The 19,482-nt window shown below is 35.3% G+C and overlaps 2 protein-coding genes and 1 long non-coding RNA gene across 3 annotated transcripts in view; all 3 read right to left on the reverse strand.

The window, feature by feature from the left end:
* LOC143589953 (heavy metal-associated isoprenylated plant protein 16-like) overlaps positions 1 to 19,482 on the reverse strand; it is an 81,682-nt gene that overhangs the window by 43,219 nt on the left and 18,981 nt on the right. The window lies entirely within an intron of this gene.
* LOC143589958 (uncharacterized) lies at positions 3,779 to 5,172 on the reverse strand. Its single transcript, XR_013145383.1, has 3 exons — positions 4,848 to 5,172; positions 4,218 to 4,789; positions 3,779 to 3,993 (listed from the first exon to the last, which is right to left on the reverse strand). It is a non-coding gene; the product is annotated as an uncharacterized LOC143589958 (long non-coding RNA).
* On the reverse strand, positions 14,774 to 17,539 carry LOC143589959 (ras-related protein RABB1c). Its single transcript, XM_077070571.1, has 6 exons — positions 17,377 to 17,539; positions 16,423 to 16,562; positions 16,149 to 16,231; positions 15,874 to 16,078; positions 15,167 to 15,235; positions 14,774 to 15,045 (listed from the first exon to the last, which is right to left on the reverse strand). The coding sequence occupies exons 1-6, from the start codon at positions 17,420 to 17,422 to the stop codon at positions 14,953 to 14,955; spliced, it is 636 nt and encodes a 211-aa protein (XP_076926686.1). The 5' UTR covers positions 17,423 to 17,539; the 3' UTR covers positions 14,774 to 14,952.

A 19,482-nucleotide genomic window follows, 5' to 3' on the forward strand; every position in this document is an offset into this window, starting at 1 on the left:
AGCTTCTGTTATGCTCGATACGGTACCAAACAAGAAAAAAAACAAAATGATATGGGCAAGTAAGGTGCCGCAAAGTGGCCCAACGACTGCTTAGCGACACCAAACTTTCCATTTATATATATTAGATAATTTTACATAGTACGTAACTGAAAATAATTTAAGAATGAAAGTTGTCACAGATTTTATATGTATTGTATTTATGTGGGTAAAGTTAAAATACAAAGGACAACAAAAATGAGAATGGTGAGAAGGAATCATGTCCGTGTATCTTAGATTTAAATGGCTGAGATTAATTTAATAAATAAAAATTGATGGAAATGGCATAAAGGTAATAACACACATTTGTTGACTTTCTCTCTCCACATGCAAGGCACATGTCAATTCATCAATCATTTTAAAATGTCCATAACTTTTTCATACGACATTATTTTTAAAAAAAAATTCACCATAATAATAAGCGTTTTTTATTCTTTAATATGAGTATCATATTGTTATATAAAACTAAAAAAAATTAATGGGTTTTTTAATTGTGTTTTTTTTTGTTAATTGTGTCATTGTGTAATATGTTGTTTCCATTGTATTTACATTTCAAGTCATTATATTCACCATTGTGTCTTACGTTTTAGGCCATTGTGGTATACGTATTCACCATTGTGTCTTACGTTTTAGGTCATTGTGTTATACATATTCATCATTGTTTTTTACGTTTTAGGTCATTGTGTTATACGTATTCACCATTGTGTTTTACGTTTCAAGTTAAAGACACAATGGTGTGCGAAAAGACACAGTGACAAAAAAAAAGACATAATGATAAGCGAAAAGACACAATGGTGTGCGAAAAGACGCAATGACGAAAAAAGACACAATGGTGAAAAAAGACACAATGATAAGCAAAAAGACACAATGGTGTGTGAAAAGACACAACGGTGTGCGAAAAGACACAATGACGAAAAAAGACACAATGATAAGCGAAAAGACACAATGGCGAAAAAAGACACAATGATAAGCGAAAAGACACAATGACGAAAAAAGACAATGATAAGCGAAAAGACACAATGGTGTGCGGAAAAACACAATGACGAAAAAAGTCACAATGATGAGCGAAAAGACACAATAGTGTGCGAAAAAACACAATGACGAAAAAAGACACAATGTTAAACGAAAAGACACAATGGTATGCGGAAAGACACAATGGCGATAAAAGACATAATGATAAACGAAAAGACACAATTGTGTGCGAAAAGACACAATGACGAAAAAAGACACAATGATAAGCGAAAAGACATTTTATATGTTTCAACTTGGACATAATTATCATATATGCTCCAATTTAAGGAAGAGCGTTAATCGTATACATATATGTATTATTCGCTATTGGCCCATGGGCCCGACAGTCCAACATGGCGACATAGCCTTTCCTAAGGGTTTGCTTAGACTCCTCGTTATGGGCGGTAAAGGGGAACTGCTTAGGGGCGGTGTTGGGGGAACAATGCCTAGCTAGGGGAGGTAAATGGTGGGCGATGTGAAGAACGGCGGTAAGGGGGTGGTTTTGGTGGGGCCCCATAGTGGAGGGACTTTAAAGCCCCCAATGGCCACTTGACGATGACGTGGCACTTTCCATGGTAAACAACCTTAGTGCATAATAATAACTTTCAAATAATATTTATAAGTATTATAACACATGAAACACATAAAATACCAAAATAACTTTACATGGAGCATCACAAAAGGTAAAAACTATAAGCATTTGCACGTAGTATTTGCGTATTTGAAACAAGTGAATCGTAATCATACGTTTCTCGTACATAGTTTTTTTTAATGTAATTTGGTTCTAAATTTTCGTATTCATTTTCTTCTCTTTAATTAACAGCCACCACCTCCGCCTCCACCTCCACCACAACCTCCTCCTCCCCCACTGCCTCCCCCACAACCACCTCCACCACCGCCACCAACAAAGAAACCACCTGAAGAACGACCATGGTGACGACGTTTCTTATGAGAATTATGATCATTAGAGTCGGCACATGCAAATATGATCATAGAGAAAACAGACAGAGACACAACAATCATGCATAACATGAACACAACATGTGAACCTTCAAACTTAAAAACCCCTCCTCCTCCACCGCTATCAAAACTAATTAACCGAGCCATGGCGATGATAACTCTTAGTCGAATGCAAAAGGAACACGATGGTTAGTGCAACTATCGCTCGAGTTTGAGTTTGTTCTTGGCATATTGTAATTTATATGTGTAGGAAGTTTGACCAAACCATGGAGTCAGTTACTTGTGTTGAAAGTAATCAAATTTGACTTGTATGCACGCCACTAGGAAAAGGCATGGAGACTTCACCAGGGTTGACTTTGAATTCTACGTAATTTTGATTTTAATTTTAAAGGTAGTAAACATGTTAACGTGGAGATTATACTAAGTTATCATTAAGAAAAACCAATGAATACACTAGATTAATATGAAAACTGGCATTGTTTTATTCTAGTTTCATATATTTTCCAACGCAACCAATAAAAACTAGTTTTATACCCGTCTGGTGGAGGGGTTGTTTAGTAAAGAATAAGCCAGGCCCGGCTCCGAGAAACCGAAAATTTTTTTGGGCCGAATGCGAAATATTTTTTGGGCCTTAATTAAAAAGGAGTATTTTGTTGGTTTAAACAATTAAATTTATATATAGGTTTGTTTGGTTATAATTTGGGTTATGCAAAGAATTTTTATATAAAAATAGGATTAGACATGTCTCAAATGAGTCTTAAACCCATGACCTTTAGATTGAGAGTAATACCTCTTTGCCACTAAACCAAGTTAGTGATCATGTAATTAGATTTAAACATTAAATATACATATTGCTTTTAATAAAAATAAATATATATTTTTTTTAAAAAAAAAGTTTCGGGCCTAACGGGGTGTCGGGCCTGTGGCCGTCGACCACCATGCCACCCCTATGGGCCGGCCTTGGAATAAGCATTTCCAAGTCAACGCGATTGCTCTGTTTCAACCCAAAAAAAGAAAAGGTGAGTCTTTTCAATCTAAACCCCCTTTGAATTAAAATAAATTCAAACTATAAACTGTCATAATGAAAAAATTTACCTTTATATCAACGAATGTTGAAACATTTCTTGTTTTTTATTTTTAAGTCATAAAACTTTAGTTTTTTTATTTAATCTATATTAAACTATGTTCTTAATTCAGAGAATGGTAGCTTTTATTTTCTTGAATCCCCGTCAAATGAAAAAAACGACAATAAAATGAACCATCTTTTTTATTGTAAATAACATAAAAATAAATTGAATTAGAATTTATAATTGCCGGTTACAATAGTTTACAGATTTTGAATATATAAAACAATTGTCAAAAACCATCTTTAGTCACCTTTAGATTAAGTTCATTGACAAGACTTGGTGCAGAGAAACTCAGCCTTCGAACAACTCCACATATATAAGGCCTGCAGATCAAGAGGCAAACACCATTAAAATAAGAAATGATTAGAATATTTTGTTATTTTTTATATTAATCAACAATTAATACACAAGATATGAATTTAATTTAAGAATACTTACAAGAATTGGAATCCGCCTATCATGAAATACGAGATCAGATCCAAGGAACATATCAATTACTAAAGCTCCTTTCACTTGAAATTCACAACATAATACATAATATACTTACCAAAACATAATTACAAAACATAATTACAGATGTAATAAACAAACTTAAAATGCATTAATATCAGAAAGTCAGAATGCAACGGGTAACAATGGGTTGGTGTTATTTTTCAAATGGGTCATAGTAGGTGGTTATTATTTTTTCAAACTGGTGAAAATGGTGTATTCCATTCGGGCATAATCAATGAATAAATTGAGATAAAGGATAAGAACTTCTAAACATATTCAATGTCACAACCTGGAGTCAGACGCATAATCAGCGTCGGGCGCCCACTCGGCATTGGGCGTGTGAACCGGCGCGGGGAGTGAAACGCTGCTGAAAACCAGTAAGTTAGAACTCGAAAGTAAAACTGAAATAAAGATTAATTATCAGAAAACATATTTAAAACCAACTGTTTGACCAAAAGCTATCCTTACCTAAACCAAAATTACCCCTTTTGAATCGGCCTGTTGAGAACCATTACCTGGTCTGACTCGCCCAACCCCATTTTGTTTGACATAAATACATGGAATGAAAACAAAATAATTCAAATGTGATACCTTGCAATCTTGTATGGTTGGTAGGAGCACAACAAAAGAATTTGCAAATGATACTCAAGAGAGGATGTAGTCATGTTTCCATCAATTTGCAAATGATACTCAAGAGAGGATGTATCACGTTTCCATCAAATTGAGCCTTTAAGAGGTTCATATGTAAGAAAGATACATGGACATTATAATGAAGAACATCTTTGTTTTCATCATAAACATCCTTGAAAACTGCAATTATCATATTTACTACGATTTAAAAAGAAAAACAAAACAAAATAATTGGAATAAAGTTAACAGAAAAATATATTTACCTCACTAACGAAGGAACCATATAAGCTAAACATTTGTCCGGTTTACGTGAAGCCAAGGTTCTTGCCACAAAACATTACATTATCACCTGCAAATTAATAAAAAAGGTTGAATTTTAAACAATACATGATAATCGAACTTCTAAATCTTTAAAAAATATACAAGATTATACCACTCATGGGCATCACAAACCTGCTTGTTCATCTTATTATAATTTCAAAATTAGCAGTTGGAACAACATCAAAGGTTGCAATAGCAAGCTGATTACTCCACTTGTTTATAAATTAGGAAGGGTCAATAGTATATTCAACAATAATCACAAGTCCTTACAGTTCAAAATCAGGGTATAATGGTAAAATCTCCACGGACTACGGGGTTTTATTAGTAGCATGAACCAAATGTGATTTACATACATGCCTCAATATCCTAGCTTTTTCTTTCCCCGTAACAAGTCATCACATGTCAGTTATAATTTTCAAAAACAACAAGCCTTGAACTAAATAACCCATAGGAGCTTTTATCGAACACATGGTGGGCATAAAATAGGCATTTAGGAATTACACACCAAAACACTTGTTATCTGATTACGGAAACACATGCGGATGAAATCAAAACAAACTCATCCAATCACTAATCCCATTGGAGATATGATCAACAAAATTCACCAGGAAAACTTGGTGTCGACGATGGCTAACCGAGAATTGTGATCACAAACTCTGTTTAGGGGGGGAGAAGATACAAATTGGAAATCAAAAGTAAAAACATACATAAACCTAATAGACTCCAAATTTCGAATTAATAATTGGCATTACCTGTAGCCATGAGAGAAAATGGTTGAGGCAGGAGAGCGATGATGGAATTCAACTTCAAGCGAAATAGGGTAACCACAACCGCTGCTTCTACAAGGTTTTAATGGACTTTGAATGGTCCAGATTTGTACATTGAAGCACCGGGAACAATATAATATATAATTAATATATTACTTTAAAACCAAATGTTTAATTACTAACTCCTCTTTATCCATTTTTCACCATTCATCACATCATCAACTTTTCCAATATCACTCAACCTATGTCATATGCACAATTCTTTTTTTAAAACTTAAATTCAACATTTACAAGCTTATGCAACATTTAATTTGAGTTTGTTCCTTTCCATATATTTATGTACCTATAAGAATTTTGAACCAGTCAAATCTGAGTCATTTACTGTGATGAAAATGATCAATTTAAACTTGCATGTCATTAGGAGCAGGCATGGAATCTTGATCAATTAAGTGATACACGTACGTAAGTTTGATTTTGTGATAGAACTTTCATCCTTGGTGTATACTACGTATAGTTTCTTGGAATGTAACTACGAATTAATGTTCTGACTTGATCATTGCTCATCTTTTGATCATTAACTTATCTTAGAACAAAAGAGTTTTAATAGGGTTTGAACCGTCTTAGAGAAGAAAGCTAGGGGATAGAAGAATGACTCAAATTCTCGATACCCTCCGGTATATATGTTCATTAATTATTCGTCATCATATAAAAACTAAAGTTAGAAATATAACTCTCGAAATAATAGAAAACGCCCTATATTACACCTATAGAATGCAAAGTACTTGAAACCCAAATAAACTAATAAAAACGTCGGGCAACAAGTTTATAATTTCATTAGCTTGTTATTCCAAAGCAAGTGTCATATTTGACAAATTGTGTTAAATTATTTAACATCATCATGTGACGTACTATAATAATTTTGTGATTTGAAATATCACAACCCAATATAAGTTTAAAATAAATTTACGGTTTATGGTCATTATGACAAAGAATAAGTTATGCAGTGAGAACATTAGATTTAGTGAAAATGGTAGGATTTTCCTACAAGGTGACGAGAAACATCTTAATGAATATAACGGTGGTGAACTCCCAGTCCTGGTTAGGTCATTTCTACTTAAGTTGGAACATATATGTTAATCAGACTAAACTTGCTACATACATATAAAATATTATATGTGCTTTTCGAAGTGGTTTGGTGAAGATATTTGCAAGTCGGAAATACGTCTTGATATGAATATATCGAATAGATGGAGCGGAGCGTGTGTGTGAAAAAGTATTAAAAATTATGAGTTTCAGACTGATTACATATTAATTACTTATCATATGTAGATATACTTTGATTTGTTTATATGAGCTAATGATACACTTTTGATTAATTATCAAATTGTTATTTTGAAGCGATGGATATGTGATTTCAGATGCAAGTTCACAGGATATGTAGGTTAACTGAGCTCTTCTCTGCCAAGCTGAAACCACACCAAGCCTATAACCGTTTCAAGAATTTTACGCTATTGAGCACAATACAAAGACATGATGATCGGATTTAAGGTTTTAGCTAGCCTTGTGACTTCCACCGGCCTCTTCAATGCATACACCATGCATAGAGATTGCTTTTATATATGTAGGTTCACCTTCAAACTTGAAACTGCATGTTTGCTAGAGACCATTCCTCAGCAAACATTACTCAAAATCTCGTGCTCGTTGAGTGAGCAACTCATATGAAAGCTCTAATAACAATAACTGTTCAATCCGAGCTCTCTTGGAATATGTTCGACAGAAAATCACGAAATCTTGGTCACCATAAGCATACATGAGATGCGAAATTATCGGTCCATTGTTAGGAAGGGCAACGGCAACACCATTATAGATGCCTTTATCCAACACCCCATGCATCATTATGTTAATTAAGCCCTTCCATGGCAATATTAAAGAGGGGAAAAGACAATGGACCTCCTTATCTTACTCTCGTATTGATGATATTGAACTACATGGTCAAAGAGAGACCCATGTACGATGATGAGAATCTAAAAGAAGCTATATTGATTTAGGGCAGTTAAACAGGTCATGTAGGTTGGCTGGTTGAACCCCAATAGGACACACGAACCAGGAATCGTGTCAGACAACTAATCAATTGAACATGACACAAATAATACTGATTGAGACGACACAGATATTTCCAGGTTGACACGGAAACTACATGATTATCTTTTTAAAAAATACTCACTACGTCCCATTAAAAGTGTCTATATTTCCTTTTCTGTTTGTCCCATTACAAATGTCCACTTTCAAAATTTATTAGCCAGTTTCCAAGTTTACCCTTAAAACACACAACTAATATTAATAAACAATATTAATGGACCTAATTTACAAGTGTATTATTGTCATTTGGTAAACAAAAAATGTTATAATTCAATCTACCTTGAACTTTGTGTTTTCCAAACCATGACACTTAAAGGAAGACGGAGGGAGTATCATGCATAGACGAGTAATCTATGGAACACAAAATATCTGTGAAGCATGCTTCTAACTTCTGTCCAAAGACTTCCATTCCATGTGTTTCCTTTAATTGTATGTTCACAGAAAAAAAACAATTACAAGGAATACATTGCAGTTTAAGTTGTTTATATGTATATCAAATTAATTAATAAAAAACAAATAAAAATTTCAAATTAAATTTATTACAGATACACTCATCTTTTTTCACAATTAATAAACAAACTAATATGCTGTATAACAAAACCATTATTCATTAATATCTTCTATATACTTAACAACCACCACCTCCACCTCCTCCCCCACAGCCGCCGCCACCTCCACCTCCCCCACAACCACCACCTCCATGGCCATCTCCGTTGTGGCCATGACCACCTCCATCGTGACCACCTCCTCCATCGCCTCCTCCAAAGCAATCACAGTCTCCACAATCAACATCACCACCACCAGCATCTTGATGACGTTTCTTACGAGACTTCTTATCATTAGAGTCAGCACATGCAAAGATTACCATAGACATAACAGACATGGACACAACAATCATGCACAACATGTGAGCCTTCAAACATAAATATCCCTCCTCCTTCACCGCTCTCAAGGCTTACCAACCTAGCCATGGCTTTAACACTGGCCTGATAATCGAATACAAAATGGGTGATATATTAATTTATTTATACGTATAAGAACTTTGAACCAGTCAATATTAATGTGGTGAAAATAATCAATTTTGACTTGTATGCCATTAGGAAAAAGGGATGGAAACTTGCTGATTAATTAAGTGCTACACGTAAGTTTGACTTTGTGATATTTTATCTATCCTTGAATCTTGATGCATACGCATACTATGTACGTAGTTTCTTGGAAAGTAATTCATATTCATGTCCAGACTTGATTATTGTTCACCTCTTGATATTATTTACTTCTCTCATAACAAACTAGTTAATACTTGAATTGTGCTGTTTCCCTTAAGGGTTTCATCTTGTGGTGGTTCTGTATTCAAATTTCTGGAGCGTCAAACTAATAATGAACGGTTTAAATTCTGTCTCAGAGCTCTTACTCAGGTATTGATGGTTTGTAGACCAAATGATTTACCGTGGAGTCAAAATGCCGTTAAAATATATATAAATATACTTGAATTAGCTTGTTATTCCGAAACAAAGTAACGCATTTGACAAGCTGTGACTATTATAACTTTGTGATATGAAATATCACAACCCTATATAACTTAAGAATAAATTTATGGTTTATGGCCTAATTTATGAAGACGAAATTATGTAGTGAGAATATTAGATGTAGTGAAAGATGGTAGGGTTTTTCTAAAGGCAATGGGAAACATTTGAATGAATATAATGGAGGTGAACTCTCAATCTATAGCAGAGAAGGTAACTTTGGCCTAGCTATATACAACAAAACCAATCAAACTACTAATAACTACAACTAACAATTCTACTCAAGTTGGAGCATATATTAAATCTTGCCAAACTTGTTACCTATAAAGGATGCAGATGGTTAGATAAAAAAGTGCAAGGCGCGATTAGTCGTTGAAGAGGTAGGTCCCAGCAGAGCCCAGTTGGACCCGCAAGACTCACCTTGAACAGGGACGTCTGCGCAATGACCAACTGCTCCAGCAGGACCCACCATGCTCAAAGAACCTTACGCGCAGTACGCCAGCTGTACCCGCAGGGAAAGCCTCCCAATGGTGAAGTACCCCGCCTGTTCCCGCAGCTGCGGATACAAGCCATCAGGGAAGGCTACCCGCACTAACAGCAAGGCTACACGCACAAGGCATTCGTTCAGTAGTCACATGAAGGAATGAGCAAGGCGGGAATACTCCCGCCTAAATGAGCCAGTCCGTATGCTTCTGGAAGGTCTTTCGTACTATACCTACTAAGGTATGGGCGGAACAGACAATTTGACCAGAGCAGCCCATGAACTAATCACAGGGTGACAGCTCACCGACAACAATACGAGGAGGAGCACCCTCTAGTACTGTTTGTCACTATTAGCCGCTGCCTACTCACCAACCCTTACGATGGGACGTGCGCAGCCTACAGTTGGTGGAACAGTGCGTAGCCGGCAGTAAAGGAACAGTATACAGCCGACCTCATTACTGTTGGCCGTAACCTATCCACCAACCAGCATGGCCTGTGCGTAGTCTACTGTTGGTAGAACAGGAATACTATTCAGCCGGCTGTACCTGCTTGGAAACCTACCTTCGGCTATAAATACTCCAACACCTTGGAATGGTAAGGACATCATCTGATATCTCAATCTTATCTAGCAATCTCTTAATATACACTTATATTCAGAGCAATCTAGTCTGATTCTCACGCCGGAGGGTGGTCACAAGGAGGAACCCCCCCCCCCTTCTCAGTGACGAGCTTACGGTGTCTGTTTTGCAGGTCCATTGAAGAACAACTCTCTGCTAGACCTCATCCTCGTGGGAAACATTACTTAACCCCCAGATTATCTATAATCTGTCCAGGGTTCACTTAGTGTTTCTTCAGTCGTGAAAGGGTATGTCCAAAGTAAAGGAATTGATTTCGAAGAGGTTTTTGCTCCTGTGGCCAGATTAGAAACAATCCTGCTCATATTGTCGGTGGATTGTGCATCATCCTGATGTCAAATCCGCATTTCTTAATGGAGATTTACTAGAAGACGTATACGTCTCGCTACCTGAAGGTTCTATCAAGAAGGGAAGCAAAAATAAGGTATATAGGCTCAAGAAAGTACTCTATGGGTTGAGACAAGCTCTGAGGGCTTGGAATGCTCGTCTCGACAAATCACTTAAAAACCTTGATTTTACTCAATGCGCTCAGAACAAGTTGTGTACAAAACTAAGTGCTCAAAGTCACTTCTTATTGTAAGGGTCTATGTCGACGACCACATTGTGACTAGGTAAAATGAATGGGAGGTTAAAAGGTTTAAAGAAAAGATGATGAAATTATTCGATATTAGTGATATGGGCATGTTATCTTACTACCTTGGTATTGAAGTTCACCAGGTGGAATAACTCTGAACCGCACGCTCGGAAAATTCTAAAGTTAGTCGTGTTGGGGAATTGTAATCCCTCAAGGTGGCCAACGGATCCGAAGCCACGATTAACTAAAGATGAGAATGGTGAATGTGTGGACACAACTATGTATCGTCTTCTCATCAGTAGCCTTCGTTACTTTCCATACAAGGCCTAATTAGGATACTCGACTGGTGTTTTGAGCATGTTTATGCAAAAGCCAAATGTTTGTCATCTCCAAGCACTAAAGCAGGTTTCAAGGTATTTGAAGGGTACGATTGGTTTTGGTTTAAAGTACAAAAGAGGAGGTGATGGTAAACTGTTGGGGTAGAGTGATAGCAGTCATACTTTGGATGTGGAAGACCGGAGAGGAACTTTAGGTATGGTGTTTTATTATTCAAGCAGTTTGGTTACATGGACCTCGCAAAAACAAAGGACTGTCGCATTGAGCTCATGTGAAGTGGAGTTCATGGATATCAACCGCTTGTCAGGCGTTGTGGTTGAGAAGTTTGTTAAGTGATTTGTTAGGAGAAGAACCACAACATTTGTTAGGCTTTGTCGCAATGAAAAACCTCGTTTTCCACGGTCGTAGCAAACATCTATATACAAAGTATCATATTATTCTAGAGTTTATCGAATGGGGGCAAATTGAAGTGCAACATGTTAGTGGTGAACTTCAAAAGGCTGATACGTTAACAAAGGTGTTGCCTCGAGTCAAGTTCGTGAAGATGAGAGCAATGGGCCTTGAGGTTCTTGGAGACCGAGGTCAACATTAAGGGGGAGAGTGTGACTTACTGCTGACGGGGACGATTAAATAAATGGTAATGTTAAAAAACAGGAAGATCAATAAATTAATGTGAAGACGTTTTGCTTTACATTACTTGTTTTTTTTTTCAATAAATAGCATGGTAGATTCCAAGTCTAGATTTCTTTTCATTTGATTTTCCTCTCTGCTAGTTTACTTTTGTATTTAGTTTCTAGTTCAAGTAATAACATCATGAACTTGTCCTACACTTTTGTTCTTTCTCTTATTTGTTTATTTAATACATGTTTCTCTGGTTACCAACAAATCTGACGCTCCTCAAATTGAGTGCCTAAGTGCTTGCTACTTTCTTTAATTTGAACCAACTATGGCGGCTTTAAGAATTAATCATGTAACTCCCTTAGCTTCCTTGTTAATTTTCTTTCTCTCATTGGATCAAAGAAACATCTTTGGACGAACAAAACTTGATTGACACACAACTAACAAAAAATAATTTTTTTTAATTCTTTTTCTTCGTCTTCAATCATACACAACCGTTGCAGCCCTGCTAGGGGCTGCTCCCTATTCTTGAAAAACGACTCTCAAAACCGTGAGTCTATACCACTTGTAAAAATTTAGGTAAGTGAATCAAAACACAAAGTTTTATTAAGAAAACGACTAACGAAAAAAACTTAATATAACTAATACATTGAACCTAGGGTATATATAAACCCACGGACCCTAACTCTAACCTGTTTGAAACACATAATTTGAGACCCAAATATAGTTAGGATTAAATATAAGACTAAACTTATATAATAAACTAATTATTATATTAAATTTTCTCAGAGATACTAGGAGTCTTCAATCTAAGTTAGTGTTGGGCACGTTTAACAAATCATGCTTCATGCCTGGATGTGTAATTTATGGAACAACAAACGAAGTATCTATGAAGCATGCTTCTGTCCAAAGACTTTCATTCCATATGTTTCCTAATTAATTTGATGCTTCTGTACGAACATTGCAAATTAAGTTGATTACATATGTATACTGATACATCAAGTTACAAAAATCAAAACAAGAATCCCAAATCAAATTTATTACGGATGAACTAATCTTTTTAATACATGTAAACAAGCTATAGTATGTTGTATAATAAATCCACTATTAATTTTCTTCTGTATCCTTAAAAACCACCTCCTCCACCTCCACCCCAGCCACCGCCTCCTACATCGCCTCAATGACCAACTCCTCCGTGGTGGCCCATATGACCTGCATGATCTCCATGATGGCCCATATGACCTGCATGATCTCCATGGTGGCCTATATGACCTGCATGATCTCCATGGTGGCCTGTATGGCCTACATGATCTCCGTGGTGGCCGGCATGACCTGCATGATCTCCATGGTGGCCTGCATGATCTCCGTGGTGGCCTGTATGATCACCTGCATCTCCATCGTGGCCTGTATCGCCTGCATCTCCGTCGTTGCCTCCTCCTGCATGACCACCTCCTCCATCTTGGCCTCCAAGACTAAATCCTAGAAAGCAAGAACAGCCTCCGCAATCCCCACCATCATCTTTTTGACGACATCGTTTCTTACGAGACTTCTTATCAGAGTCAGCACATGCAAATATGACCATAGATAAAACCGACATGGACACAACAATCATGCACAACATGAACACAACATGTGAGCCTTCAAACTTAAGAATCCCTTCCCCTGATCCTTCACCACTCTCAAGGCTTATAAACCTTGCCATGGTAATCGAATACAAAAGGCGCGATGTACAGTGCAGTATTTAGAGTATATATCTATGGATGTAGTTTGAGTTTGTTCCTTTCCATATATATATATATATATATATATATATATATATATATATATATATATATATATATTTATATGTACGTGTATGAACTTAGACCGAGTCCATATTGAGTCATGATTTATTGTTCAATTTAGACTTTTATGCCATTAGGTACATACATGCATGAAAAAAAATTAACTTGATTAATTGATTTAACCAAGTCTGATTTTGTGATATGTAGAACTTTCATCCGTAGTGTACACGAAAACTAGTCTGTATATATAGCCAGCATCTCCGAAATACTCATCTTTAATTGGCTGAAAAGGTGTTGATGTCTATGGAACTTGCGGTTTGAAAAAACATGTGTGGTAAAAGTTTTGGTCAATAATGTCTATTTTGGTAATATTCCTCCAAACTTATCATTATGGGTAACATTTGTGTCTTTTTACCTGAATCATTTTCCTAAAAGAATTTACTGAGTATTCACCTTAGTAATTTGCCAACCACCCCCAACTGTCTCTAGCTTCCTTGAACCAGATATTACTTGCTATATAATCAAGATCATCAACATCCTATTTGTCTTCAGTCGATAGGTTTGACTCTCGAATCCCGGTTTCCAGCTTGATGCAAAATCATAAACATAAAGAAGTAATACAATGAAAGACTTCCGAAAACCGATTTTACCAAATCTATATCTTCCACCAACTCCCAAGGGGAGACCAAGAAAATGAAGAGGAACGAGAACGACTCCGCCTCACACTGTAAGGTTCTAGCTAGCCTTGTGACTTCCACATCTCTACACATACACCATAGAGCGTGTTTTTATGTAGGTTCAACTTCAAACATGAAACTGCATGAAAACACCTTTCTTGATAAGTTTTGCATATTTTTCAGAGACCACTTCCCGGCAAACATTACTCGATCAAAATCTCATGCTAAAGAGCATGGAGCTCCGAGTCCTCTTCAAGACATTATATTGAGAATGCTCATTGAGTAAACAATTCAATAAGAGGGCTCGAACACAGGGCATGCGAATTGGGCCATTGTTGGGAAGGGCAACGCCATTAAAAAGAGGAAAGCAGACAACGGATCTCCTTAAGATGTGTTTTGCAGTGGATCTCTAACGTCACTTAATTAAATGAAGAATGGGACATGAAAGCTAGATAAGTAAAAATACAGGTTTTTCTTCATATTTTTTTAGATGAATACTCATCGGGTGTAGGATGTGGATGCTCTTATTAGACTTATTAGACATGAGGTATGCTCAGGCTAGTAAATTGGGTGACACTTGATTCAAATGGCACCATCAACCCGCAACAAACAAAAACAACACAAACTGATTGAAGGTTGAGCAAAGAACCCGTGAAACAATGAGGTTAAAAAACTCGAAATGTAAAACAAACAATAATTTAACGTACACATATATAGAAAGAATGCAAGAACCACAAAAGAGAAAGACCCAGCCACGAATATTTACCAATATCTATAATTTTTTACACAAACTTATGCATAAACCGAAAATGAGTTTCCAGAAGCAACAACCACAATGTTTAACTGCAACAACCTCCGGATTGAAAAGCGGACCCGTCTCTTCCGCCTGTAGGACCAGGAATGCCACCATATCCAACTTTAATTCCAAAAGACTGTCATCCATACCCACAATAAAATAATATTAGTAAATTGACATTATTTTAAAGTTAATGACATTATAATAAATTATTAATTGTAAACCCGATTAAGAAATAAAATAATAATAACACTTGCCTCGTTTGATACATCAAAAACCCCATCTTGAATCTTCTTATAGATAGTTCCAGCAGTGTTTATGAATGCCTGAAAAAGATTATTAACATTAACAGAGAAAATAAGAGAAGGTATACTGTCAAGCGAGTCGTGATTGTGCCGGTTAGCGGGTCAAAACCCGAAAATTTAACACGAACTTGAAAATCGTGGCAGACATGTGAACACGGCCTGTTTAACCCAAAACAAATTACATTTTTGCATATGAATATGCAAATTTACAACCAAAAAAATACAAATGTATCATTGGGTTGGTGATCCATTGGCAAAGGCAAAGCCTTTAAAACACCAAGTGACTGGGAGGACTTGGGTTCAAGTCTCCCAGGTGACAGCAATTCGCCGCTCAAAAAATACATATAAAACAATTATGCTTAAACTATAAAATCCATAACAAATTTATGATGACAAAGAAACACATTTAAAACTAAAAATAATAATAATAACAATAATAATAATAATAATATAATGGTTAAATGGGTCAACCAGCAAACCCGCCTCGTCAACTCGGACTCGAAAAGTTTAGGTAACCATCTTTAACGGGTTCAACCAAAACTGATACGAGCCCATTAAAACAAACCTAAATCTGTGATTTTCGTGTTAGGTTCATCTCGTGTCATCGCCCTTAATACTGAACATTATTTAGTAAATATAATATAAAAACATTTATCTACCTCCTCAACATTTTGAGCTGTTTTTGCTGAAGCTTCCATAAATATCAAACCATGTTCTTTAGCAAATTGCTCTCCTTCTTCTGTGCTAACAGCTCTTCTGTGTGCCAGATCACACTTGTTACCAATTAGCATAATTGTCATGTTTGCATTCGCATGCTGTCTTGCATCCTCCAGCCAGCTGGCAAGGTGATTAAAGGTTTCCCTCCTGCATTAAAAATAATTAAAAACACCTTTTATGGTAGAAACATATAATATAATAACACACTGGACCTTACCTGGTGATGTCATAAACCAGAAGTGCACCCGCAGCGCCTCTGTAGTAGGAGCGTGTTATAGACCTGAATGACTCTTGACCAGCCTGACAGAAAAGGAATTAATTAGTTACAAATGAATAAGAAGATTTGTTGTTAGGAGTTTTTTAAATTCTTAAAAACTTTTTTGGAGTTCTAAGGAGATCCAAATCCTATATATAATTACATACATACACATATATAACAAGAGATGTAACATAATATATAAGAGAAAAATGAAATAGAAGTATGAACAAACCGTGTCCCAGATTTGAAGTTTAATTGGCTTGTTGTCAATTGTAATCATTCTTGCACCAAATTCAACACCGATGGTCAAATCATGAACCGGTTGAAATCGTTTGTCTGTGAACTGCAGAAGCAGGCATGATTTTCCAACCCCTGAATAGAAAAAATAAACCATCCACATTAGTTGCATTCTTCTATTATCAATCACATGTCATAGATTTCAAGAATCAAGATTATCTGTTCATTTCAATATCATATCCAATGACACTACAGCATAAGTAAACAGCACGAGAAAAAAAAAAGAAGACTGAAATTGTTAACTAGCATACTTTTAATATTTTATAGTTTCTTGCTTATACGCTAATAGAAGATTGCATAAACATCAGGTTTTGTTTTGATGCAGATATTACAAGAAGTCACAAAAACAATAGATTCTAGAAACAAAGTAGAATATAACCATTCGGTATCTAATGAGCATCATATGGCACCAAAGGTTAACCTAACTCATCCCATCAAAAGGTTGATTGCATCAAATCTGATACTGTAAAAAGAAGTCTCTCTCAAACTATATTCTTTTCTACAATTATTATAATATATAGAGAATTAAATCTCAGTAAATAGACAAAGAAACCTTAATATTACTCTAAATCAATAATAAAACTAATCAAAATCAATCCAATACAACAAATTCCAAAGCATTCATCAAATTCCTAGTCGAATAACTTTTAGGGCACCGAATTTGCAGGTTTTAGAGGTAAAATTAATTAACAATTGAAGTATTAGTTTGATCCAGCAATTGATTCAACAAAAACACCTCAATTATGATACAAAACTAAACAACGAACCCTAAAACACACGATCCGCCTCTCTAGCAATACGATCAACATAAAATTCGATACATATAATATGCAGCAGCAGCTATCGATTTACCAGAATAAAATAATTAAAAGATATCAAAATGAAATACCGGTGTCGCCGATGATGATGTACTTGAAGAGATAAGCATACGACATGGGTGGCTGGCTGATTATAGTAAGAAACAACAACTAATTGAGTGAACAAATATTTCAACGAAGAAAGAAGAGATCAACAAATTTTCAACGAGTTTGAGGATTTTGTGTGGAAATATATTCGGAGATTTCAAAGTAATCGGGTGTGTTGTGTGAGAGAGAATGAAGGAAGGGGTTAGATCAGATCAGATCAGATCAAATGGCGTGTGATTGATTAGCTGTCACGTTACACCGTCACGCCTAACCTTACGTGATGCCAATTCCTTCGTTTCAACTCTAGACTAGATAAAATAATAACCTTATAAATACCTTATCAATTAACAATCTGTTTTCGAGTTTCATTTAAGGAGAGAAAAGAAAATGAAGAGAATTAAAAGAGAAAAGAAAGAGAGGGGAGAAAAATGTGTCACTTTATTTCGTGTTCCCGAGTTTAATGATAATGGAAGGAAAGGGAAAGAAAATGTAGGAGTTAATAGACAATTAATGATACAAACACATTTTCTCTCATAATCTCTCCAATTTGAAAAGATGATTATACACTTAAATTTTCTAGTTTTTTCTCTCTCTTCCCTAATCCTTAAAAAATCTCTGAAACATGATTCCTTCACTTTTCCTTCTCCTTTCCTTCCCCTCCCCTCTTTAAATAAGACTCGGGAACACAGCGTAAGTTTTCTTGTTTTAATCCAAAGGAGAAGGTTTATACAATGTTTTGAAAACCGGTTTTTACTTGTATCACGTTGGGCTGAAAATTGGTACAACCGGTTGATCCAGGTTATACCGAAATGTTCGACCGATTGAATAGTTTATCTTATAATTTGCTATAAATGTAATTTTAATCCAAAAATTAGAGAGTTGTTAGGTCTAAATAATTATAAGTATTTTATTTAAATAAGTTGTGTATATCTAGTTTGGGTTTAATATTATTCACTACTTTAATTTCGGTTTCAAAAATATATAAATAGGTGTCCTAATATGTTTAGATTAGGTCTTCATAAGCATGATTTTATGTAAAATAAAAAAACTTGTTGAGTAACAGGGTCGTCTTAGACCTCATGCAGGGCTCAGCCGCCGTCTAGAGCATGGTCTTGATAAGGGCATGAATTTTCTATTTATTATTTTTTAATCATTATTAACAAATTAATTGAAAATAAGTGATAAGGCTTAGTAACATTAAACAATCTAATAAAATGTTATTGGGTTTGGGCCTAGTTACGAGGTAAATCAATATTAACATTTGTCAATCAATTTTGAGTAATATATATATATATATATATATATATATATATATATATATATATATATATATAAGGCCCATTTATTATTCGTATTCGTCTTGAAAACTTGAAAACCTTAAAAACGGGCTTATTGAGTGATAACAGTTTTTTTTATTTTTTTTCGTTTGGTCCTGATTTTACCACCACCACTCTAAACATCCCACATTAAAGGATTAAAGGTTGCATATTCTTTCATGTTCATGGTGTATTTTAAATTGCCTAGAACACTTGAAAATATAACATACAAAACAAGTATATGGATTTTAACTTGTCTCTCAAGTAGGGCCGTCTAAACCGCTCGTTGCTCAAACTCGCTCGGAAATTGATCAGAAAATGCCCGCTTGTCTTTTCGCTCATTTGTAAACGAGCCACTCGGTTCGGTTCGACTTGAACATTTTTAATTTTCTTTATAGATAATTATATATGAACAAATATATAAATATATAGACAAAACGCATAAATATAAGCTCACAATTTTTTTAACCCCTTAAAATTTTTCTTATCCCGTCAATTTTATAGTTTTATTTGTTCCTTTCAAGTTTTTAGAATACTAGCAATTTTGTTTACATGATTATTTTATTTCACTTCAAACTTACTTTTAATAAAAAATTTACAATCTATGACACGTTTGTCTAAAAACTACTAATTTATTTATAAAATATATAATTTATAATATTTAAACTTGTTTCTTATTGAAAATTTTAAAGTGTAAAAGAAATAAATAATGCTCGAAATCGCTCGATGTCAATCGAAAAATGCTTGATTCGATTTTGGCTCATTTCGGTTTTT

The sequence above is a fragment of the Bidens hawaiensis genome, unplaced genomic scaffold, assembly GCF_021521415.1.
Source record: "Bidens hawaiensis isolate Kalapana, Puna unplaced genomic scaffold, B.hawaiensis_p1.1 tig00038061_1, whole genome shotgun sequence".
NCBI lineage: Eukaryota > Viridiplantae > Streptophyta > Magnoliopsida > Asterales > Asteraceae > Bidens > Bidens hawaiensis.